Source organism: Sorghum bicolor, chromosome 1 (assembly GCF_000003195.3).
Source record: "Sorghum bicolor cultivar BTx623 chromosome 1, Sorghum_bicolor_NCBIv3, whole genome shotgun sequence".
Lineage (NCBI taxonomy): Eukaryota > Viridiplantae > Streptophyta > Magnoliopsida > Poales > Poaceae > Sorghum > Sorghum bicolor.
This window is the reverse complement of record NC_012870.2, coordinates 8,245,780-8,268,595: the sequence shown is the minus strand read 5'-3', so window position 1 is coordinate 8,268,595 and position 22,816 is coordinate 8,245,780. Positions and strand designations below refer to the sequence as shown.

Sequence of the window (22,816 nt, the reverse complement as noted above, 5' to 3'; positions counted from 1 at the left end):
GTGGCCCAGGCTGTCGTTCCGTTCTATAAAGCGAGCCGAGTGGGAGGAGCCGGAACCCTAGCCGAGCACCGCAGAGACAGGCGTCTTCGTACTCGCCTATCTCCGCGACTCAAAGCTTCTCCCCCTTCTCCCATTTCCCACCGCCGCCGCCGTTCCACCCTTCCGACGACACCATGAGGGAGTGCATCTCGATCCACATCGGCCAGGCCGGTATCCAGGTTGGAAACGCGTGCTGGGAGCTCTACTGCCTCGAGCATGGCATTCAGGTAACGATCCGTCCATTTCTTCTTCCGTAGTTCCTTTATCGCGCTGTTGACGTAGATCTGTTAGCGGTATGGTAGTTTCATCGCTGATGTGTGCTGGATCTTGCGGGATTGAATCGGGAGAGGAAATAGCATTTCATATCGGTAGATCTGTACGTATCTGGCTGTATATGATGGTGGTTGCCCAGATCCGCTTTCGCTAAGTCTGATCCGTAGATCTGGTGAAATGGTGTCTGATCCAGGTCGCTATTATTTGTTTTCTTTAATTTTGGATAGAATATTTGAATAGGGATTACTCGATGTTGCACATTATTTTCCATGATCCAGTAAATTTAGTAATTATATAGCGTATTTGTTGCTGATTTTGCCTATACGTGTGGTAGACCTGAGTGCTCTGAAAGTTTAAATGCACTGTTACTTTGAATCTGTAAATATAAATATTCATAGGCCAAGTTTGTATTGCCTGTTTATATGTAGACCCTTGATGAACAGATGCAGACTACAGTATGTTAATTTGATGTACAACCATTGGTATTGTTATTAGATCTGCAATAAATCAGTACCCATCAGGCTTAGGCACCTTAACCCAATTGCCTTTAGCTGTTTAGATCTGTTAGAAATGGGATACAGACTGGCATTCTGTGTTATGTAGTCCTAGTTGTCATTAGTAGGGCTAAAAGCTGTTTACACGTTTGAAATGTTTGTAATCTGTAATTTAATCATGGTTCCCTTGGACATTGGAATCGTGTGTATAGTTTGAAACAACGGTCATTCAGGCACATGATACCTTGAAGATTATGCATCTGTCTGATGTACTACAGTACTAGTGTAGGCACATGATACATTTTAATCGACTGCATTTGAATTATATGGTCTCCTTTTGCAATTTGCATAAATAACACTGCTGTTTGTATTCTATTCAGGCTGATGGCCAGATGCCTGGTGACAAGACCGTTGGGGGAGGTGATGATGCTTTCAACACCTTCTTCAGTGAGACTGGCGCTGGGAAGCATGTCCCCCGTGCTGTGTTTGTTGACCTTGAGCCAACTGTCATCGATGAGGTGAGGACTGGCACTTACCGCCAGCTCTTCCACCCTGAGCAGCTCATCAGTGGCAAGGAGGATGCAGCCAACAACTTTGCCCGTGGTCACTACACCAGTAAGTGACTGATCTGAACTTCATTTCACATTGCTCTTGGATATTCAGTCTGTAATGATCATCTTACTTAAACTTGATTTGCTTGTCTTGCAGTTGGCAAGGAGATTGTTGACCTGTGCCTTGATCGCATCAGGAAGCTTGCAGACAACTGCACTGGTCTCCAGGGTTTCCTTGTCTTCAATGCTGTTGGTGGAGGAACGGGCTCTGGACTTGGTTCCCTCCTCTTGGAGCGTCTGTCTGTTGATTATGGCAAGAAGTCCAAGCTTGGGTTCACTGTGTACCCATCCCCTCAGGTCTCTACCTCAGTGGTTGAGCCATACAACAGTGTCCTGTCCACCCACTCTCTCCTCGAGCACACTGATGTCGCTGTCCTCCTTGACAATGAGGCCATCTATGACATCTGCCGCCGCTCCCTTGACATTGAGCGCCCAACCTACACCAACCTCAACAGGCTTGTGTCACAGGTACTGTCTTGGTCTACTGCTTCTGCATTCTTCCTGTTAAATGGCTTGAAATATGGGCTTTTGTCTCTAACCATCAGCTGTTACTGATGTTGTGCAGGTCATCTCATCCCTGACTGCATCCCTGAGGTTTGATGGTGCTCTGAACGTTGATGTGAACGAGTTCCAGACCAATCTGGTGCCCTACCCGAGGATCCACTTCATGCTTTCCTCCTACGCTCCTGTGATCTCGGCTGAGAAGGCCTACCACGAGCAGCTGTCCGTTGCTGAAATCACCAATAGTGCCTTTGAGCCATCCTCCATGATGGCCAAATGTGATCCTCGCCATGGCAAGTACATGGCCTGCTGCCTCATGTACCGTGGTGACGTGGTCCCCAAGGATGTGAATGCCGCTGTGGCCACCATCAAGACCAAGCGCACCATCCAGTTCGTGGACTGGTGCCCGACTGGCTTCAAGTGTGGCATCAACTACCAGCCACCCAGTGTGGTGCCCGGCGGTGACCTCGCAAAGGTGCAGCGTGCCGTGTGCATGATCTCCAACTCCACCAGCGTTGTGGAGGTGTTCTCCCGCATCGACCACAAGTTTGACCTCATGTACGCCAAGCGTGCCTTCGTGCACTGGTACGTTGGTGAGGGTATGGAGGAGGGTGAGTTCTCTGAGGCCCGTGAGGACCTGGCTGCGCTTGAGAAGGACTATGAGGAGGTTGGCGCTGAGTACGACGAGGGTGAGGATGGTGACGAGGGCGACGAGTACTAGAAGCTTTCTGGTTCTACAGCGTCGGGCCTATTTGCTGCAATTATCCCGTGATCTGCCCTGAGTGGCTCGTACTATCTTGTTTGTCTGTGGGTTCCGAACTTATCTGTCATTGTGTGGTTTACAACACCCGATGTTGTAAGACTTGTGGTTAATTCCCTGCTTTGCGACTTGTTGGGTTATTAAGAGCCGTTATATGGTTGTCTATATTGTTGCTTCTTGACTCTTGACCTCTGAGATGCACTTCTTTTATCGCCTGGGTTTGTCTTGTTTCATCAGTGTAGTGGGTTAGTCTTGATGTCTTGTCATCAGTAGTGAATTGTTTGATGCATCGAGACTCTTGTTAATAAGTCATCGTCTTGGGCATGCACAAGCTTTCTGCCGAAGGAAGACGTGTCTCGTCCTTGGGCTGCCACGGATATCGCTGTGTTGCAGTCGTGGCTGAAACCCATTTTTTTGTGTTCGTCCGGGTAGAATTGGTCCCGTGGAGTCGAGGTGGCCTGGACTTGCAGATCATATCCACTTGCCATGCCGGTTCACCTAGCTTTGCTGCATGCATAATCTGTGATGTGGAACTGAAAGGGACTCACCATAAATAACTCTTGTACCATTTTTCCTTTGGCAAATGAGTACTCTCTCCATCCCAAATTATAAGTTATTATAAGAATCTTAGAGAGTCAAACTTTTCTAAGTTTGACTAAATTTATATTATAAAATAATAATTACTATGGTACTAACTAAGTATTATTAGATTCTTTCTTAATTATATTTTCATAGTATACTCACTTTATATTATAAATTTTAGTATTTTTTTCTATAATTTTGGTCAAATTTAAAAATGTTTTGACTCTACAAGATTCTTGAGTGTTATGTTTCTCGAGATCCCGACGTATAAGAAGAAAAATATCAGGAGACTACGATGAAGAATTGGAGATATTCTAGCAGTCACGTGAAGAACCTTTAGGCCTTGTTCCATCCAAATTTTTTTAAGATTCTTCGTTACATCAAATTTTTAAACGCATCTATGAAGTATTAAATATTAACAAAAATAAAAACTAATTAAACAGTTTGGTTAGAATTAATGAGACAAATCTTTTGAGCCTAGTTAGCCTATGTCTGAATAATAATTACCACAAACATACGAAAGTGTTACAGTATCGCGGAATTTTTGCCTTCAGAAACTAAACACGGCCTTAGTGATTGCACATACAATTGAACAAAGGAAAATAACTTCCGGCCGAAAAAGATCAAGGGGAATGCAATGCCGAGATGACGCCTCGTTCACTGTTCGTGTATATCTGAAGCCAAGATAATACATTCGTGGATCAAATACTTCCTTCTCTCTCCTTCATCCTATTGCAATCAGAAACGAAAAAAAAACGAAATCATGTCGTTTTACACAACAGTGTCCATCACTGTAATCCTTTGTTCTCACTATCCGACTTCAGCTTGAAACAGAATGATTTCGATCCACATCCGTATGCCTACTAAACTTCGGCTGCCTCATAATTAATTTCTTTAATGGTTCCTACTTAGGTCTTGTTTAGTTTTCAAAAAAAGAGACTTTAACATTATAGCATTTTTGTTTGTATTTGGTAATTATTGTCCAACCATGAACTAACTAACTTTAAAAGATTCGTCTTGCACGGACAAACTGTGCAATTAGTTATTTTTTATGTATATTAAATACTTTATGCATACGTTTAAATATTTTAACAGAGAATCATGAAAAATTTGGAGAACTAAGGCCTTAACAACTCCTCAAACTCAAAGGCTTAAACCTTTATTTTCTGTGGTTAATGAAGTACGGAATACTCCTGCACCAATTCAGAGCGATGACGCCAGGCGCTCGCGTCATATTCATCCACACATCGGATAGTGCTTACTGACAGCGGAGGAGGAGCAATTCCACTCATCTTCCGTTCGTTTGGAAGGAAGCAGTTCCAGGAATCTGGAGTTCTGGAGCTCTCTTCTCAAAAGCTGCCAGTTAGCGAGAATGCCCAACAACTTGGGCCTTGTTTAGTTTACCCTGAAAACCAAAAAGTTTTCAAGATTTTCTGTCACATCGAATCTTGTAGCACATGCATGAAACATTAAATATAGACGAAAACAAAAACTAATTACACAGTTTAGCTGAAAATCACGAGACGAATCTTTTGATCCTAGTTAGTACATGATTGAATAATATTTATCACAAATAAACGAAATTGCTACAGTATCGAAATCTTTTCACTTTTCGGATCTAAACAAGCCTTGGCAGGAAGTCCCAATTTTTTAAAATTTGGCTTTTTTTTGAAAAAAAAATTCTTTTGGACCCCTAGAAAACTTAATCTCAGTTTTGGACCCAGGAGGTCGACGCCATGCTTCATGGCGTCGAGGTTACACGTCTCGACGCCATGGATCACGGCGTCGAGGTCCCTGGCTGTGCCAGCGTGGCTTCTGACGTGGCAGAGACCTCGACGCCGTAGATCACGGCGTCGAGCTCTGAACTACATAGCAGAGAATTCATCCAGTTCTACATGCCGTGATGAGCAGTGTCGACGCCAGTGACGGCCGCGCGCGTCGCCTCGAAGTAGTCCACCGCGGACCGCATGTAGACGTCCGTCACGGCCGCCGCGGCGCCGCGCACCAGCCGCACGGCGCGCGGCAGCGACGACGCCAGCTCCCCCGCGGGGCACGCCGCGCTGGTCAGCACGATGGCGTTGCCGAAGTACCCCGCGGGGAGCGGCGGCGAGAACCTCGGCCGCCCGTCCACCGCGAACAGCAGCTTGCTCCGGCGCGACGGGCGCATCCCCAGCGCCCGCGTGCGCGCGCTCCACACGAACCCGGCCAGCGCCTCGAACGTGGTGCACGCGCGGCGGCCCTCCTCCAGCGCCCCCACCGCCGCCTTGAGGCGCGCGATGGACGCCGGCGTGAACCGGAACGAGCGGTGCAGGAGCGGGGACTCCGAGTCCTCCTCGTCCTCCCCGTCGTCGGCGTCGTCGTCGGTGATCTGCGTGAACTCGTGGTGCGGGAAGTCGACCTGCGGCGGGTCGCGCGCACGGAGGACGGCGCGGTCGAGGGCCGGCGGGAGCGACAGCGGGAGGCCGCGCGCCGTCTCGCCCCACGAGTTGACGAACTGCATGGCGCCGACGCCGTCGAACATGCAGTGGTTGATGGCCAGCCCCAGCACGAAGCCGCCACACTTGAACTTGGTCACCTTGCATGTCCATGGATCGATCGATCGCCCACTGTTATTAACTCTGTCCATCGATCCAGAAGATGAGCAGCAAATAGTACCTGGGCTGCAAGCAGCGGCATCTCGAGTATGTTCTTGGCGCCGGGGACGCTGTACACGAGCCTGCCGAGGACGGAGGGGTCGGGGTCGGTGACGTCGCCGATGTCCGCCATGGCGCAGTCCGCCTCGGCCTCCACGAACACGGCGCCGTCGCCCGTGCAGTCCACGACCAGCTTCCCATCGTCTGAGATCGCCAGCCGCCCAGCGAGCGGGTAGTAGTGGACGAGCACCTTCGCCAGCGACTCCCTCAACACGTCGCAGGCGCTGCTTCTGCCGGCGCCGCCGTCGTCAGCCGCCCTGAAGCAGTACACGGTCTGCACGATGACGGCAATGTTCTGGTCCAGGTTGGAGAGAGCTCGACGCCATGATCTACGGCGTCGAGGTCTCTGCCACGTCAGAAGCCACGGCGTCGAGACGTGTAACCTCGACGTCATGAAGCATGGCGTCGACCCCCTGGGTCCAAAACTGAGATTAAGCTTTCTAGGGGTCCAAATGAGAATTTTTTTAAAAAAAGTTCAAATTTTAAAAAATTGGGGCAGGAAGTCCACTTTCTGAACAGTGTGTCAGCAGGTGGCCGCTGCTGCAGATCAGCAGATGGGCTTGCAAATTGCACCGTCCATGGGGATGGGGAACACCGCAATGATGTAGAATATCCCATGGAAGCTTCCTTGCCGGCATTCCACGAAGCCTTGCACATCACTCGGAGCACATGGATCCGCGTGCCTTGATCCTGTCCGTGTATAAGCAAAATATAAGGCCGTTTAAATATCAGAATGCGTATTATTTGAACAACTGAGATTCAGTTCCAACCCGGTGAGATTCAGTTATTTTTCTACTGCAGTCTGTTAGTAAGTAGAATGAGACTGAATAATGAAAAAACTGCTTGCTTGAAGGAGCGAAGCGTAAGTGCCAGGACTTGGTTATTAAGGGCGTGTTTGTATTCGTGTTCATTGCGCTAGCGGTCAAAAGAAGCGAAGCACCGTCTATGCCATGAGCACTGCACAGTCATCAATCGCGATCCAAACATGCCCTAAGACGTTCTTTCATATGAATGATTCTTCTCTCTAAAGACGAATCCCCGGTAATGAGCACTTGATATTTGATAAAGACCCGTGATTTGTTGAGCTGTTCAGTACATCGTTCAAGGACGACATGGGTCTTCATCATAGTATGATATTAAGCTATAACTAGCCCAATCGGCAATCAACACGGGATTAGTTAAGTGTCACTTGCGGTTTTTAATGGAGCTGCCTACAGCGACCAGAAATCCAGCATCAGGCATCAGGAAAGAAAGTGGCCGTCGGCTGCCGGCGCCGGACAAAGCGGCAGACTGCCGGCGACAACCATCACATATAGAAGCAAACTGCTTAGTTTTTTTTAAATAATAATACAAAATTGTTCGAGTACATCTTACGTGATGGCCCACGCTTTATTGCACCAAGATTCAAGTCCCGTATTATCTGATCTATCCATGCATCCACTAGACATTTTGAAGCGATAAGCATGGTGCGAAAGTCACTTGTGTTTGATAAGAGCTTCTGCATTCCAATTCAGAGCATCGTTGCTTCTGAAAAAGTCACGGCAGACTGATTATTTCCTCGAACTATCTTACACACTAGCTGATGCACATCATGCATGTAGTAGCAATAACAAAATAGGACTGTCTGTCTCGACTCGGATCCCGGATGCTATACATCTGCATTATCCGTCAAATCTTTCTATTATTTAGTAGTGTTTTCTCTCGCAACAAATCGTACTTTGAGTTATGGCTGCTCCGGAACCCCACCTATATACACGCGTACGGCGTGTACATACGTATATACGGTCGTCGTTGCGGCGTTGCCCATGTCTTGCACCCGCTGCATGCGTGTACGCAAATGCAACGCGTCCAGCTCCGAGCGGGCCAATGCAATTGCAACGGCGCAATAACAAATTGTTATGCGGATGCACCACTAGTTTTAAAAACTTGAGTTGGCTCGCACTGGTTGGGCGGCTAAGCATCATTTTAGTACTTGCCTTGCTTGCACCCTGGAAATACTCGTAAAGTGTGGAAATAGGCAGGAGTAGTTTTTTTTTTGTGTCTGGCAATGAATTTCTTCACCGGGAATACTACACCGTTTGTCCGCGACTCATAAGTCATGATCAGGGTTTAATTCACTGTTTTAGTTTTGAGCACGGGAACTAAGAAAAAGTAAAAAAGTATTAAGCACAGAAACAAGGAGGAGAGAGATAGAGAGAAATAAAAATAGAAATGTATTTGGAAAATAAAAATAAGTATTAAAAGAAGAAAAATGTGCATTAAGAAGTGAGAGGGTCAAGTATTGTAGGATAAAATTTAAATCTTAAAATATCTTATATTTTAGGACAGATGGAGTATATACACACAATATTTCATTTAATTAGACGGGCTACATTCTTTTCAAACTACTATACTTGCATCCACACTAGTACGACAGGGAAGAGTATTTTTCGGAATGCAAGTTCCATACGGATTTCAGGATAAAATTTGTTCCGCTGCACAAAAGGGAAAGGAAAATTGGAAAAAGAAAAGTGAAGAGAAGAGGACAAGGGCAAGACCGTAATCTGGCAGACATTTGGGTTCCAAGGGTCCCAGAGGCAAAGTTGCTCCCGTCCTCCGCCTACAAATACGCAGGCGCCCCCACCTCCCTCCTCTTCTCTCCTCTCCTCTCCTCTCTCTCTCTCCCCCCACTCGCCGCCTCGACCTGCCCTTCCCACACACACCACCTGTCCCCGCTCCGCTCCCGAGGCTTAGGGCTCCGGCCGCGTCCCCTTCCGCTCCCGGCATTCCCGATCTCGCCGCCGCCCGCCTGGCCTCGACCTCGATCGGCCTCCCCCCTCGCCGGCCGGCTCGGGTTTGTCTCGCCGCTATTGGGCCTCGGCCCGCCGCGATGGTGTCGGGCGGGTGCGTGGGGGCGGAGGGGGAGGTGGACCCTGAGGCGGTGGCGCCGGCGGCGGCCACGGAGGAGGCGGTGGTGCCGGTGCAGGCGCCCGCGAGGGAGGTTGTGGTGGGGTACGCGCTCACGACTAAGAAGGCCAAGAGCTTCCTCCAACCCAAGCTCCGGGGGCTCGCCAGGTACTGCGAGGGGATCACGTGCTCCGCCTTGGTTTGGTTTAGGTAGAGACGGGTCCATGCGGAAAAGGTGCGCCGCGTCTGGGATATTTCGGTGGGCTTTGGGATGGGATGGCGACGGCGTGCATTGGGAGCCAGCGTCTGGTGGGGGTCCTTGATGTTGGTGTGATGGAATTAGGCGGAATAGAACAGTGATCTTAGAACAGTGATCTTTCTCTCCACCAGTTTTTGTTTGATGATTTTTTAGTACCATCGAGAACTAGCAGCAGCAGCGCGCCGGCACCTCCTCTTTTATTCCTACTGTTTCCACTTCGTTAATTCACTGACGCCTGTCTCTGTTTTGGTATATTCTTGAGGCAAAGATCCCGCCCCCTGTTTTCTCATATTTGGGGGGTTCGAGATGGCTTTATCTTATCATTTTCTCCCTGAGTTAGACTCTACTAGCAAACCGCTGAACTGAAGAAGTTTCGAACTTGAACAGTATTCGTTGAGAATTAAAACGTGGGGTAAGGTGAGCACTTTATGTGGAGCTTTGGTGCAGAAGGCGGTGAAAAGCGTCCTTTGAGATTGAAAAAGTCTGACCGAATCTCTGCTTTCTGATATGGTTTGATTTTTACTGGACGTTCGTGCCTTCCTGCCAAAGTGGAAGCACCTTTGCTGTCCCTTTCCAACTAGAATTATTCTAAATTTTTACCAGTAGATAATCTGATTCTAATGTTTATTCAATTCCAATGGAGTAGCTTCGTTCTCTAGATTCCAGAATCATCGCCTACAGTGACATAATAATAACATGCACTATTGTGCTTAGACATATCTCCATGTTGCTGCTATTTTTTTTTTTTGGGATAAGAAAGCGACATTTCTGCATTCCTTATCGTGTGGTAGTTTTATAATCCCTTCTGATAGCAACCTTATTTTCACATAGTGATAGCAATTTGTTCAAAATTTAGTGGAGAACGTGGAAGCAAATGTAGGATCCGGGATGGCAATACATCATAGATATAAAGGATAATTTCTTTTACTTGATCACTTGTGATCCTATATTCCTATAATGCTACTTCGTTCTGCCTGCACCGATGAGTTACAATTAGGAACATATCCCTGCACATACATTACTTGGATCAGGACTGGACGTGGAATGTGGAGATAATGTAGGTTCCACATGGTGTTATAGGAATATTTTAGTAACCTGTGATAAGCATGCACATTACCTTTTATGCTTGAACTGATCCACATGCCCTTTTAAGAAATCAGTAGTGTTGGATGTCCAGCCTGTTTCATGATTATATACTGTGTCCTTTCTTTTTAAAATGTTTCTGGATATACACCAATCAGGGAGCATATTCTAGTGCTGTTTGACTAGCTAGTAGCAAACATGCATATCGGTATAGCACATGTGCAGCTGTGCTGTGCCGTTACTGAAATAGTGACCTTTTCTTTTGCAACATAGTCTTGTGGACTCTTGTCCTGTCCCACTAGATTCATGATTTGTACTCCTGAAACAGTTGGCGAGGCTTTTTCTTTGTATGCAAACTTTAAATTATCTTCGGAATGTGGTTATTCATTCATTGAAAACAATTGAAAAACATTTAACTGTGCTCATATGTGGAGTTGGCTCGTTAATGGGAATAGAATTAGAAAAGTTTGTATGCTCACAATGCTTAAGGTGCTGGTGATGAACAAAGTTGGTTATAATTTGGCAGCTGTTTTGTATTTTTGACCATATTGTCGCTTTCTTATCCATCTAAAACGTACTGCAGGAAAAAAGGAATCTTATTTGTCGCTATTGATCAGAAACGTCCATTGTCTGATCAAGGTCCATTTGACATTGTTCTTCATAAGGTCAGCCAATCTGGAATATTCTAGTAGTAGTTATCTATAATTCTATATTAAGCCTGGAGATGTTGAAATTTGTTGCATGTTGTTAAGATTTTCCATATTTGACTGAGCGTTACGTTTCCGTTGTCTTTTCTGCAGTTGACTGGAAAGGGGTGGCAGCAATTATTGGAGGTGAGTAATTCGAAATGTTTTTTGAAGTACTTTTTTTTTATTTTAGATAGAAGTGTCTAATAATGTTCTAAAAAAAATCAGCTTCCTTATATCTTTGATTTAAACTATAAATTATCTTGCCTCATTTTGATAGGAATATAGGGAGGCACATCCAGAAGTTACTGTTCTTGATCCACCTGGCGCAATAGCAAACTTGCTTGATCGCCAGTCTATGCTTCAAGAAGTATCTGAATTGGACCTCACAGATTGTCATGGTAATTTCTTTGAAAAATGTGTTCTCATTGTTGATTGTTTGTTGGAACAAACCAATCAGTTTCATCATGTTATACAGCATTTCTTTTATTCTTTTTGTTTGATGAAAAATATTGGCCCTTCAATGATAGCACAGAAACATGTTTGCTTCATCTGATAGAAGGAATATATTTCTGTTCAAAAAGAAGGTACAAGTGACCAAATAACAGGTTGCCTTTATGTGATTTTCAATCTCAATTTTCAGTACCATTTAGTTTATATCCCATAAGTATCAAAACGGGAGTGCTTAGCTCAACCATGTTGGTTGTATAATATAATTTGCCCCTTTTTTCAAGAATACGCTTTTCCATGAATTGATATTGAGGGAAAAAGACAACAGCAATACAAACATTCTTTCTGCTTAGCCAAGGTTAAGGGGCACAACGTGCAGAAGGGGGGCAAATGGCTATTCAATCAGAAAAACACATAGAAGTTGGTGCAACTCGGTTTACACAAGCGAAAGGCACACCTTGTTTCAGTTAATATGACTACCCAGTACCCCACTTTTGATTTTTTTATTTGTCGTATCAATAATTATGAATATGTAAGGAAATGCAAGTATTATTTTTATACTAACAGTTTTTATTATTCATGATACTCCATGTCCCTGAATAAAAACTATTCATTGCACCCAAAAAAAAATCCTTAGACTTGATATACTAAAGCCAGAGTACATTACGTAAACAGCAGTTACCACTCTACTATACCAACCTTGGTAGACGAACATTCTCTCAGTTGAACTAGGTAGTACAATATTTTTTTTCATTTCCACATGTGGCGGAAAAAGCATTTGGACTGTTGTTTTAATTGTTTCTCCATTTATGTTGGCAACAAACTGTGGTCATCTTTCACCCCAGGATGGTTCTTAGAACCTTTCTAAAGGCTGATTTCATCATTATGGTGCAGTTCTTTTCTGCAGGTAAAGTACGTGTGCCTAAGCAGCTATTCGTTAATACTGATCCCTCATCAATACCAGCTGCGGTTAGGAGGGCGGGGCTCTCTCTCCCATTGGGTAAGTCTGCTCATTAGCTGTTTGTGATGCTTTATTTTACTTGTGTTCAATGTCAACAACCAAGGTATATATGAGTAGACTTTTGTTTTCTAACAATCAAAATTTAAGAAAAGGTTAAAGAATGTCGCTCCCTGCGATCACAAATAAAAGCTACATCAGTGTGGTACCCAAAACAGAACATTGTAATGTATGTAACAGCTAAGGAAATTGTAATACTGTGAGAGTTTTTTGGGGGGCTAATCTGTTCATGTTCTTTTGACATTTTGGGTATATATATTCATAAATATTTTTTAGCCAAATGTAAGATGGTTTAACATATGTTAAAAACTGATTCTTATTTGCTTACTTGAGAGGTTAACACTATAACCATACCTACAGAAAAGTTAGTGCTAAATCTCCTGAGAATTTATATAGCATAGCTGTAGATCTATCTTTCTGGAAAGTAGTGACCTAGTAGTGACATGACACTCGTTGACTGTTATAAGTGACTAATAAATAACCATAGAAAGCCTGAGTTGTACTGTACCTGTTAGAGCAATTGTGCAACTGTCATGTCCTGATATCATTCCCTTTGGGACTTTACTTCATATAATATTAGATTGAATAATAATAATTTCACTAATACTGTATGAAAGAACTTCCCCCATTTGGCTGTCGATGGTTGAATATGGTTCTTAGTTTGTAGAGGCTTGCGATATGCCCATTACATGGGTAGGAGAGCAGGTTACAGATGACATGGTGGAAGTCAATCTCTGAGGCCACTAATTATATATAATTGACTTACTATATCAATGCCTATGAAAACTGAACACTAAAATTTGTACCCCATTGACTCCTTATCCATTATACTACTCTGGGTATGATCCTGGCTTACTCATTCCATGACCTATAGTGTCTTTTGTACAAAAGTGCTTCTGGTTCCTGTGTGTAAGCTTGCAGCACATTTATTGAAATAAATGAGAAAATTAACTGTCTTGGTAATATTTTGGAAGTGAGTTCTAAAATATCACGAGCATCCTTGAAGTGGCTGCAGTGGTTAATCATTGACACTGAAATCTGTTTCAAGGCTTATATCTCCCACCTTTTAACCCTCAAAACTTTGCAGTGGCAAAACCCTTGGTGGCGAAGTCCCATGAGCTATCCCTTGCTTATGATCCAACTTCACTGACCAAACTTGAGCCCCCCTTGGTTCTTCAGGAATTTGTTAACCATGGTATGTTCATGAGTCTTGTAATCTGTTTCTTTTGAGTAATCTGCAGTTCCATTTAACCTTTTATTTTGGCTTTTGTCATTTGTAGGTGGTGTCATGTTTAAGGTGTACATTGTTGGGGATGCAATAAGGGTTGTACGTCGGTTTTCACTTCCAAATGTTGATGAAGGTGATCTCTTGAATAATGCTGGGGTATTTCGGTTTCCAAGGGTCTCCTGTGCTGCAGCCAGTGCAGATGATGCAGATCTTGATCCTGGTGTTGCTGGTGCGCGTTGCTTGTCCAATTTTTGGTCCTTGCAGTTTTTTTTTTGGGAACTGATTTTCTAACATGCCCTATCAGAACTTCCTCCGAGACCATTGCTTGAGATCTTGGCACGAGAGCTGCGCCGCCGACTGGTAATGTGATTCTTGCCTCTTCTTATTTCCTGTTTGGACTTTAGAGTGAATTAGTCTCATTTTGATTTTCCTTTCACCTGATTGGCAGGGTCTTAGATTATTCAACATTGATATGATTAGGCAGCACGGGACAAGAGATCGATTTTATGTCATAGACATGAACTACTTTCCTGGTATGCAATCTGACATTCTTGAGCATGCACAATCTATCCTTCGTTTTGGTAAAGCTAACCTCTGCCTCAACATTTTAGACATCATTGATCGAAGAATCTCCTGTTTAATCCTATTTTTACTATAGCTAAAAGTCTTTAAACTAATTCACTTGCTGACACTAATATGAAATATCAAAGTTGGAGAGAAAAACACTGCTGGCGAAAAGAGGTAGTTTGTCTTCCGTGTCATCATTGCTAATGATACCAGGTATACTGCTTGATGGATGTACTGAACGAACGTGATGCTTGTGCTGTGACACTTGTATCATTCTATCCGTTGTAATGTTTTTAGAAACAGTTTGGAGTCCAAAGAGTGGCTAGAACCTGGCACAACGAAGTTATCCCAGCTCAGCCTGTTTTCTTGTGGGTAGATTCTTTGATTTTACAATGCTATTAGCCATACACCCCTAACTTCTAGTCTCCCTTTCCAACTTATGCTGCCTTCTGCTGACCAGACGTTTATGCTCGCAGGGTACGGCAAAATGCCTGGGTACGAGCACGTGTTCACCGACTTCCTGCTGAGCCTTGGCCAGAAAGAGTACAAGAGGCGACCAAGCTATGGCTCGCTAAGCTCAGGTGAAGGGTGATAAGTGAGGAAGGCTACTCGGCGGGGGGCCCTGTATATGTCTAGCATCCGCAAAATGCGTGCGTACAGAAGTACTTGTGCATGATGGGAGATGATGGGTCGTGGAGTTTGGCATCACTGCATCACATCAGTAGTTGCGATAAAAGAAGCAAGGACTGTTGTCAGGCTGTAATTAAAATTGTTGCTTTACATGTGCTAACTGTTCATGCTTCAGAATAATTTTGTTTGTCTGGATGATGGCCGATGAAATCGAGCTACTTGTAGAATTTATGACTGACTTGAATCTCGAAATAAACGGGGAATTTGGATTTGGATTACGTACCTACTTGCAAGCGTAGGGACTAGTACGTCTCGCTCGGGATGCCTCCTGCTGCGGCCGAAAACGTGCAGGGCTGTAGCGCTGCCGATGCAACAGCCGGACAGCCAGGGTCCGGCATTCGAACGGTGGCGCTGCGGCCGTTGCAAGGGAAGGACCCAATCACTATTTGACGGTGACGGTTAGGTGCCGTTTGGATATTAGGATATACTTCATCTGTTTTATTGAAAGTGTTATTTTTTACTCAGATCTCTTACTTGATCATTTGTCTTATTTTAGTTTTTTATACAAATAGTAAAATAAATAAATTATTGTTAAAGTTTTCTATTGACAAAACAAGTCATAACAAAATAAATAATATTTATATAAAAATTTTGAATAAAATGAATGATCAAACAAGAAGTTTGAAAGTCGAAAACGACATTTTCAATGGGAATGAGGGAGCAGGGTTTGGATATTAGGATATAGGGGGTGGGATAAGGAAAGAAAAATGAATGAATGGCTCGAATTAAATGAGGTATCAAGAATGGATGGTTAACATGTAATATATCTCCTATCCCTATCTCAATCTCTAACCCCATACCCTAGGGGTTCATGGAAGGAATCCATACACGGTATCTTAGAAGGGGAAGGCTGAGCTCGGCGCAGGAGCGCCATCGAGCGGTCAAGAGAAGACAACCCGTAGGCAGAGTCGGTGGACATTCTTCTCAATTAGATTATACACATTCACCCTTGCACGATGACCTTCGTGTCAGGGGCGAAGCTACATTGTAGCTTGTGGGTGCCCAGGCACCCACAAAAATTTTAAAAACACTATTAAGGACAATTCACCATGTTTGTACATTAATTTTTTACAAGTATAAGATAGAGGCATCCCTCTCTAATTTGCTCTACCTTCGCTATTGCTTCATGTCAAGAAAACACACACACTCTCTAGCTCCGCGATACAGCCGAATGACTGGTCAACGTGGTGATAGGCTGGAGTTTGTTCCATATGTAACGAAACTACATGCCTCTACAGCTAGGTCCAAAGTGGCTAGAGATGTGTATGAGTATAATGAAATGAAATGTTTCAAAATAGGTGAATTATAGTGTTCTTTAGAACTAAGAAAACTCTAATAGCATCGTTCCAATTAACCCTTAATGTATAATGAGATAATTTTTTGAGCAAAGGATAATAAGATTAATTAAACTCGGTAGAACAGAGAGAGAGAGAGAAACAAAGATTAGGTTAAGGTCTCGTTTGGTAGGGCTTCCATCGGCTCCAACTTCTCTGACGTATTTACTGTTCATAGGAGTTTTTTTTCCTCTTTCCTATCTCCTGAGCTGGAGTTCTACCAAACGGGGCCTAAATAGGAGATAAGATGGGCCGTCCGATCTGCCGATCCAATGTACAAAGAGTCAAGTGTTGGGCTGGTCCAAAACACCCGATTGCCATTAGATTAGACACAGATCCTATATTGTAGATTTTATAAATGTAAATATTTGCTTTCGAGTTTCGAATCTGCTACGCGCGCTAACGCTACAAATCAACTTGTCACGTTACGTCAAAATATGTGTACTACAGGGAGCAAATTAAGCTGTACAGGATCTACATACGTACACACCCCATCGAAGAATCCAGCATTGTCCGTCCAAATCATCGATCCATTTATATCTACACGGAATGCGCCTTGTCCTCGACGATGTGGTCGTGGTCGTGGGCCTCGGACACCTCCTGCACGGTGTCGCAGAGCTCCTGGCTGGACTCCGACGCCTCCTGCGCGGGGTCCTCCATGATGAGCTCGATGGGCACCTGGCTGCCGCCCCTTGAGGATCCCTCCCCCGGCGGGGTCTGGCTGTAGGCGTCCAGGAGATGCTGGTGGATCTCCTGCATCCTCCCGGACTGCTCGTCGTCCCTGTCCAGCTCGATCACGTCCTGCCACAAGGTGCCAGCCAACACAAGAACAGAAATGAATAATGCTCCCTTTCTTTTCTTTTCTTTTATTTTCTTTGAGAAACAGCCAACAAACAAACATTGTTCATTGTGTGCACTGAGCCACTGACCTGGGCGGAGTAGGCCTCGAAGATGCGGGAGAAGCGGTGCCTGCAGTACTCGTTGAAGAGCACCGTGCCGACGAGGAGCAGGATGGTGAAGCCTGCCGCCACAGGGGAGTGCTTGATGGTGAAGACGCCGAGCGCGATCACCTGCGTGAGGACAAGCGAGAACACTATGGTGTTGTGCATGATCGGCCACAGCTTGCCCCCCATTTCGTACTTTGGGTAGTACACGTTCAGAATCTGCAGGACAACAAACTCATCAATCAAGGTGAAATAAAGATGAACGAGTGAGGAATTTTCTGGTATTAGCATCATATTACCCAGAGAGTAATTTCAAGGGAAAAAAAAGATTAACCATATGGTATGTATAAATACTTTCTAAAATGTGCTCACCTGGTTCCGATATACCAAGTAGCCGAGGCAGAAGTACACGAGCAAAAAGGGCAGTATGAGAGGCGCCATGATCGAAAACGTGAAGCCAAGCAGGTTGAACAGGAGGATTTTCGGCACTTCGGTGTGGTACGGGAAAGAGTAGACGTATTCGGTATTCTGATGGCAGCAGCATATAAATCTGCTGAAGAAGTTGTAGACCAAGTTGTACACTTGCAATATCTCCGAGCACAGACTTGCCCAGCCTGAGGTGAGCACATACGTGATGAAAAAGGTTGCCTGCCGAAACAACACCCAGTCAGGACTCAGAGAGTCAGTTTCTAGAGGAGCATGAACAACGTACAGAATGCACCAGCGTTTTTATTATACTGGCATAAAATAAGATGAAGATGCCAGCAGTTTAGTGGCAAACAATCATCACCTGCTTTGGCACTAGTTGAGCTAGCATAGTCGGCATGTCCTTTGGTCTGGAGAAAACGTTGAACTGGTTGATTACGGATCCTGACAGGACATTCACAAAGAAGACGTTCCAGATGTTAAAGAGGAGAATTTTCAAGCATGCGCTTCTTTTTCTTCCGCTGCGAGAAATAGACCCTTCTATAGAAGAGAAGAGCATCATCAATGGAGGAACGGTGTACAGGGACAGCAGCAAAGTAACGCTAGGAAGGTATCCTGTTATCACTCTGGCGAAGAAGGACCTAAGCAAGAAGATCAGATAGGACCTCATCTCAGTAACTGCAAAGTGCAAACCTCAAATTTGAACAGCAACTAAAACGGTGTCTTTCGAACTTACTTATTTAGGATACCTGTCAAGCTTGGAAACATCCTTTTGAGCTGCTCCACTTGCATCATGCTTTGGACAAATGCGACGGGGATGATGAACACAAACATGAAAACAACACTAGCTGCGAGTGTCGCTAGCTTCCGAAGCCAGATCTGTCTGTAGGGGATCCAGAGATTTGACCAATATACATCGCGTGGCTCAGGAGCCAAATCTGTTACCCATAACATAGGATTTGATGATTGGAGTACACGAGAAGCGACGACAGCTGCGTAGCGAGTCTTGAAGAACACTAAGGCACCGGGACAGTTCTGTTCAGTAGCAAAACAGGATTCATGCTGATGCACAGAAATCATATGTGATGCTTTGCTATGACATTCTGAGACAATAACAGGACTACCGGCATGCTTGTGAAATATATCATTATATGGAATTACAAGGTACAAGAAAAAAAAACCTTTTGAGCTTCCACTACTTCCGGATTAGTGAGGTCCGACTTCTTGGCCTCGATGAACTTGTTGCGGTAAAGCTGAAATGAGGAAGCTCTTACACCACAAACACCACATCTGGACATGTTAGATCTTCCATGCCGCTCAGATACGGAGAGTCTTACCCTTACAAATTTCCTATAAGCCCTCTCTGCTCTATCCTACAAAAGAAACTAGCCTTCCTGAGCAAATAATCTCAATATAGGCTGCGTCGCTATGCAAGGAATTTAAGGTCAGCCTGAATACATGTTTAACATAGTTCATTGGCATTTTCCATGAGGCTAAAATAAACTAAAGAATTGAACTTAACTGGCTCTTAAGTATAAACAAGTATCATGCAAATTTTCTAAAGAAATGAATGTCATAAAGGCTTCATGTTCTTCTACGAGTATATTTCTTTAGAAAAATTGATTTCCAATAATATTCTTTGACACTGAAATGAATTCTTACCACAAACTTCTGAAAATGTCCTTTGCGAAAGATCATTTGATGTGACAAATAACTTGATCCGTGATAGTTAACAAAGAAATTTCTGATTGTGTCATCAAGCAGCTCATTGTCTGACCTCGGAATTGAACGGGCAAGTACAGTAAAATGGCCAGGATTTGGAGGAGATCCAGTAACATGTTGCAATCTCTTCCTCGAAATATACTTGTACTCCTGTAACGTGATGACTTTCTAAAATCAACTGACTGATGTTTATAACACAGGAACTTTAAGGTAAAACCATTAGTGCAAGAGCATCGTGTACCATACATGATAAAGAAGAATACAAGCTGAGATTGTTATGACATATAAAGCAGAGCAGTGCACCCAAAGCCTGCACAAAGAAAAAAATCCACAAAGAACCAGAAGTCTCATCAAAATAATTGGAGGGCATAATTGCATGAAATGTATAATATGTCACAACAATAAACAATAGGAATGTCATTAGCTTGCTATGACGAAAGTATTAAGAATGATATGTATGATAATTCCAACTTGCAGTTCAGTTACTCGTCCAATTTGGGAGACGTGTTAAGTTTGACTTCAGCCATACAACATATAAAGATTCCCACAGTGGCTTTACATGAGAAAGGGAAGTAAGAAACCTCACAATACAACATACTGCTGAATAGTTAGTATGGTTGGACCATGATCGATTTTTTTCCTCTTCTTCCAAAGATTTGCCAATGGTCCTTTGTCAAGTCTTTTCCCCTTTATATTTGATGCAGTGACATAATCTTTCATATAATTGTATAACCTTACTTATGTTACCATCTTTAAAACATTATAACAACAGAGTATAGGTAAAGGTGCGTTATCAAGTATAAATGGAATGAAGACGCAGATCTTACTTTTGAGATTGTTCGACGATATTGGCTATAGTAAAAACATTCAATGCGTCTGCTGGAATATGATTTTGATTCATCTCTTTCCCATGATAATTAACAGGAAGCACAACAAATATACAAACAAGAGAAGTAATTGAGAAGATACGGATGCTGCAGAACAAGAACATACTCGTGTAAGTTTCCGATAGAAACAAGTATCAAGATGGTAAATTGTATCCATGTGCATTCGACATACAGGAAAGATTAAAAAAAAAGTCCGTTAAAAAAAGATAAAAAAATGTTGAAAGTAAGCAGAAATCGTTGATCAAGTAGCACCACATATTTGTGATATTAAATTAGGGAAACGCTTTGTGTACAGCCAATTTGAGAATGACTGAGTACAACCATGGATTTAAATCATTTAATGCATTTATGAGTTACCATTCAAGTGATTTAAACCATTAGAGTTGCAAGCAGTGCTCAATGCATTAATATTGATGAGAAAAACCTGAAAATGAAGAGGCGAAGGAACACAACAGAGTCCAAGCCGGCAACTTGGCGAATCTCTTCTTCGGTACACCAGTATGCCTTTACAATCCAACCAGCAGTAGGCAGTAGCCTCTCAAATGAGAAGTAATCGTCCTGCCTCTGGAACTTCTCTTCAGCAAGCCGCCTCCCAAAGTAGACGCTGAAGTTGTGAGGCTGCTTCCTGAGGACTGAATAGAGGGACAAGAAGAGCACACAAACAGCGATGTTTATCCCCGCCGAAGTCAGAAGGGCAGAAAATTCCATCCCCCGCCTCTACCAGTTTGGAATCCTGACCATCCACCCATGAAAGAACTGCAAATTCACAATAGAAGATCCAGGCATGTCTTTAAACCGTCTATCATTTCGCTTGCATTCATATGGTAGCAGAATTTCGTTGCCCTTTGACTCTGATAATCCCTCACTTCTATGACGAAAACCAGCTAACAAGTGTATAGCCAAATAAGTCTGATGCTAGAGTCTGTGCTGATACCTGACTAAGTAACGAAACCAACAGCCAAGTATATATAATCAAGCAACCCAAGTATGATGCTGAGTTGCTGACAATCAGACTGGGCAGCTTATTATGATAGACTGCATGTAGCGATGCCACCCCTCTCCCAAGTCCATTCGGTTACAAGGAACACAGAGATTATAAACTTGAAACCGAATTTCCTCTCTTTTTTTCTTTCCTTTTTCCTTTTTTTGATGAACAAAAAAAGAATGCAGATGCCCAATTCTTAGCAAATGCAACACCTCAAATGCAGATGAAAAGAATGCTAATTAATTCCCTCGTCTCCGATTTGGCTTGATAACTTATAACAACTGAAATGCACAGAAAATCAACCAAACCCCAGCTCAAAATATCGAACGGATCATAAATTTAGACCGGCGGACAACAAATGCACCACCTCCACGTCAAATTCCAGCCGGTTCTGCACATCCCTAAAACAATCCCAGCGAAGCCGAGAACGCGCGCGCACGAGATGGGACCGGCATTGACGGACGGAGATCGTCGGAGCACACGGTGGGGCGATTGGATTAATACCTTGGTATCGCGGATCGCACGGCGCAGGGGTGCGCGACGGCAGGAATACGGCGTGATGGTCAGTCGCCGGCGCGGCGGCTGGTTGAGGTTCACGGCGGCGGCGGAGGAGAGGCGCGAGAGCGGGCGGGCGGAGGCGCGGCTTCCTTGCCGAAACAACCGTTCGCCCAAATGCCCAATCGGCCGCGTCGGGAGCATGCATGCGGCCGAGTAGGCGTGCGATACTACAAGTTTTTTTTTTCACTTTCCTTTTTTTTTCTTTTTTTTTCTTTTTAAGAGGATAGCGTGGGGCTATAGGGTGACTGGTCCGGATGAAGCACCACTACGACCACATCCATGAAAATCAAGGAGAAATCAAATTTACTGATAGTGACAGTGCTTGATGGAACCTTTTGAAAACCTAAAAAAATGTTGTCCAATGAGTATGTAAAGTAATTTCTGGTTGCATTATTATGTTTTACTATAAATTTAAATAAAAACTACAATTGAGCATATACTCAGATAACTTTTTTTTTTGAAAAAAAAACATTTTTCATGTAGATACAGAGAACATGATTCTATTTACTAGACTGAACCCCTAACTTTGAAAAGGTTTATTTAATCCATGTTTTTGCTAAACCAATCAGATTTTATGACAAGGGAAGATCCAGCCTGGTTTTGCTGACTCCAAATAACATGTGTGGCAAACGTGGATAGCAAAACCAAAGAATCCCCTCCCCTGTGCTGTGACTCACGTGTTTCTTAGATTAGCTGGTGCAACCTTTGTCATTGCTGCTGGGAGGCACCTATGCATGCTCCAAGCTATATGCACCTCATGCACACCTGACCCCAGTTTATCACTACAATGCATTTGTCATGGATCATTAAATTGATTTTGATGTTTGATGAACAATATTACTATTTGGACTAATGGTGTTTGCTAATTTTAGAAAAGATTTAAATGGACGCAAGGTTGATTTGGATTTAATAAAAGCAAAAAGTGAAGATAGAAATTCCGTGAATCCAGACAGTCCCTAAAATCGTCGACCACGTGGCGGAAGGGCAGCGTTGGCGCGGTGTCCTTGCCGAAACAACCGTTGGAAAGGCGCGTCGTCGACAAGTGCTGGGAAAAATTCCTAGGCTCATGGGCCAGAGCCAGCCAGTATTATCAAATGGGGGCCCAACAAGGAAACGTGAACTACGCGGACCTGAAACCAT

The 22,816-nt window shown here is 43.9% G+C and overlaps 3 protein-coding genes and 1 pseudogene across 6 annotated transcripts; 2 read left to right on the top strand and 2 right to left on the bottom strand.

Annotated features, from left to right (window-relative positions):
- Nucleotides 18-2,855, top strand: LOC110437353 (tubulin alpha-1 chain). Its single transcript, XM_021465783.1, has 4 exons — nucleotides 18-266; nucleotides 1,187-1,421; nucleotides 1,515-1,885; nucleotides 1,983-2,855. Exons 1-4 carry the CDS (start codon nucleotides 174-176, stop codon nucleotides 2,637-2,639), a joined length of 1,356 nt encoding a protein of 451 aa, XP_021321458.1. The 5' UTR covers nucleotides 18-173; the 3' UTR covers nucleotides 2,640-2,855.
- Nucleotides 5,142-6,347, bottom strand: LOC8060544 (annotated as a pseudogene).
- On the top strand, nucleotides 8,566-15,038 carry LOC8059973 (inositol-tetrakisphosphate 1-kinase 3). Of its 4 annotated transcripts, XR_002449272.1 has the most exons (12): nucleotides 8,566-9,007; nucleotides 10,765-10,846; nucleotides 10,982-11,014; nucleotides 11,148-11,268; nucleotides 12,225-12,317; nucleotides 13,423-13,530; nucleotides 13,616-13,792; nucleotides 13,868-13,923; nucleotides 14,012-14,096; nucleotides 14,274-14,343; nucleotides 14,428-14,498; nucleotides 14,607-15,038. XR_002449272.1 is itself a non-coding variant. In XM_002466489.2 (10 exons), the coding sequence occupies exons 1-10, from the start codon at nucleotides 8,823-8,825 to the stop codon at nucleotides 14,720-14,722; spliced, it is 1,056 nt and encodes a 351-aa protein (XP_002466534.1). In that variant the 5' UTR covers nucleotides 8,571-8,822; the 3' UTR covers nucleotides 14,723-15,038. The 4 variants fall into 4 exon arrangements, 1 of the variants encoding a protein (XP_002466534.1); XR_002449271.1 differs by having other exon boundaries at nucleotides 14,274-14,498; XR_002449270.1 differs by having other exon boundaries at nucleotides 14,012-14,343.
- Nucleotides 16,474-22,012, bottom strand: LOC8060543 (CSC1-like protein RXW8). The gene is made up of 11 exons (XM_021462505.1): nucleotides 21,623-22,012; nucleotides 20,558-20,889; nucleotides 20,074-20,220; nucleotides 19,493-19,556; nucleotides 19,187-19,396; nucleotides 18,706-18,897; nucleotides 18,261-18,559; nucleotides 17,889-18,165; nucleotides 17,471-17,746; nucleotides 17,084-17,317; nucleotides 16,474-16,955 (listed from the first exon to the last, which is right to left on the bottom strand). Exons 2-11 carry the CDS (start codon nucleotides 20,839-20,841, stop codon nucleotides 16,695-16,697), a joined length of 2,244 nt encoding a protein of 747 aa, XP_021318180.1. The 5' UTR covers nucleotides 20,842-20,889; nucleotides 21,623-22,012; the 3' UTR covers nucleotides 16,474-16,694.

What these genes read in the sequence shown, in the direction of transcription:
- LOC8060543 (XM_021462505.1), bottom strand. Translation starts at nt 20,841, where the DNA reads ATGGAATTTTCTGCCCTTCTGACTTCGGCGGGGATAAACATCGCTGTT. An exon ending in CTTGTATTCTTCTTTATCAT is followed by an intron (nt 19,397 to 19,492) that starts GTATGGTACACG and finishes ATCACGTTACAG; the next exon opens with GAGTACAAGTATATTTCGAG. An exon ending in CTCAACTAGTGCCAAAGCAG is followed by an intron (nt 17,747 to 17,888) that starts GTGATGATTGTT and finishes TTGTTTCGGCAG; the next exon opens with GCAACCTTTTTCATCACGTA.
- LOC8059973 (XM_002466489.2), top strand. Translation starts at nt 8,823, where the DNA reads ATGGTGTCGGGCGGGTGCGTGGGGGCGGAGGGGGAGGTGGACCCTGAG. An exon ending in TCTTGATCCTGGTGTTGCTG is followed by an intron (nt 13,793 to 13,867) that starts GTGCGCGTTGCT and finishes ATGCCCTATCAG; the next exon opens with AACTTCCTCCGAGACCATTG. An exon ending in AGACATGAACTACTTTCCTG is followed by an intron (nt 14,097 to 14,606) that starts GTATGCAATCTG and finishes TTATGCTCGCAG; the next exon opens with GGTACGGCAAAATGCCTGGG.
- LOC110437353 (XM_021465783.1), top strand. Translation starts at nt 174, where the DNA reads ATGAGGGAGTGCATCTCGATCCACATCGGCCAGGCCGGTATCCAGGTT. An exon ending in GCCTCGAGCATGGCATTCAG is followed by an intron (nt 267 to 1,186) that starts GTAACGATCCGT and finishes TATTCTATTCAG; the next exon opens with GCTGATGGCCAGATGCCTGG. An exon ending in TGCCCGTGGTCACTACACCA is followed by an intron (nt 1,422 to 1,514) that starts GTAAGTGACTGA and finishes CTTGTCTTGCAG; the next exon opens with TTGGCAAGGAGATTGTTGAC.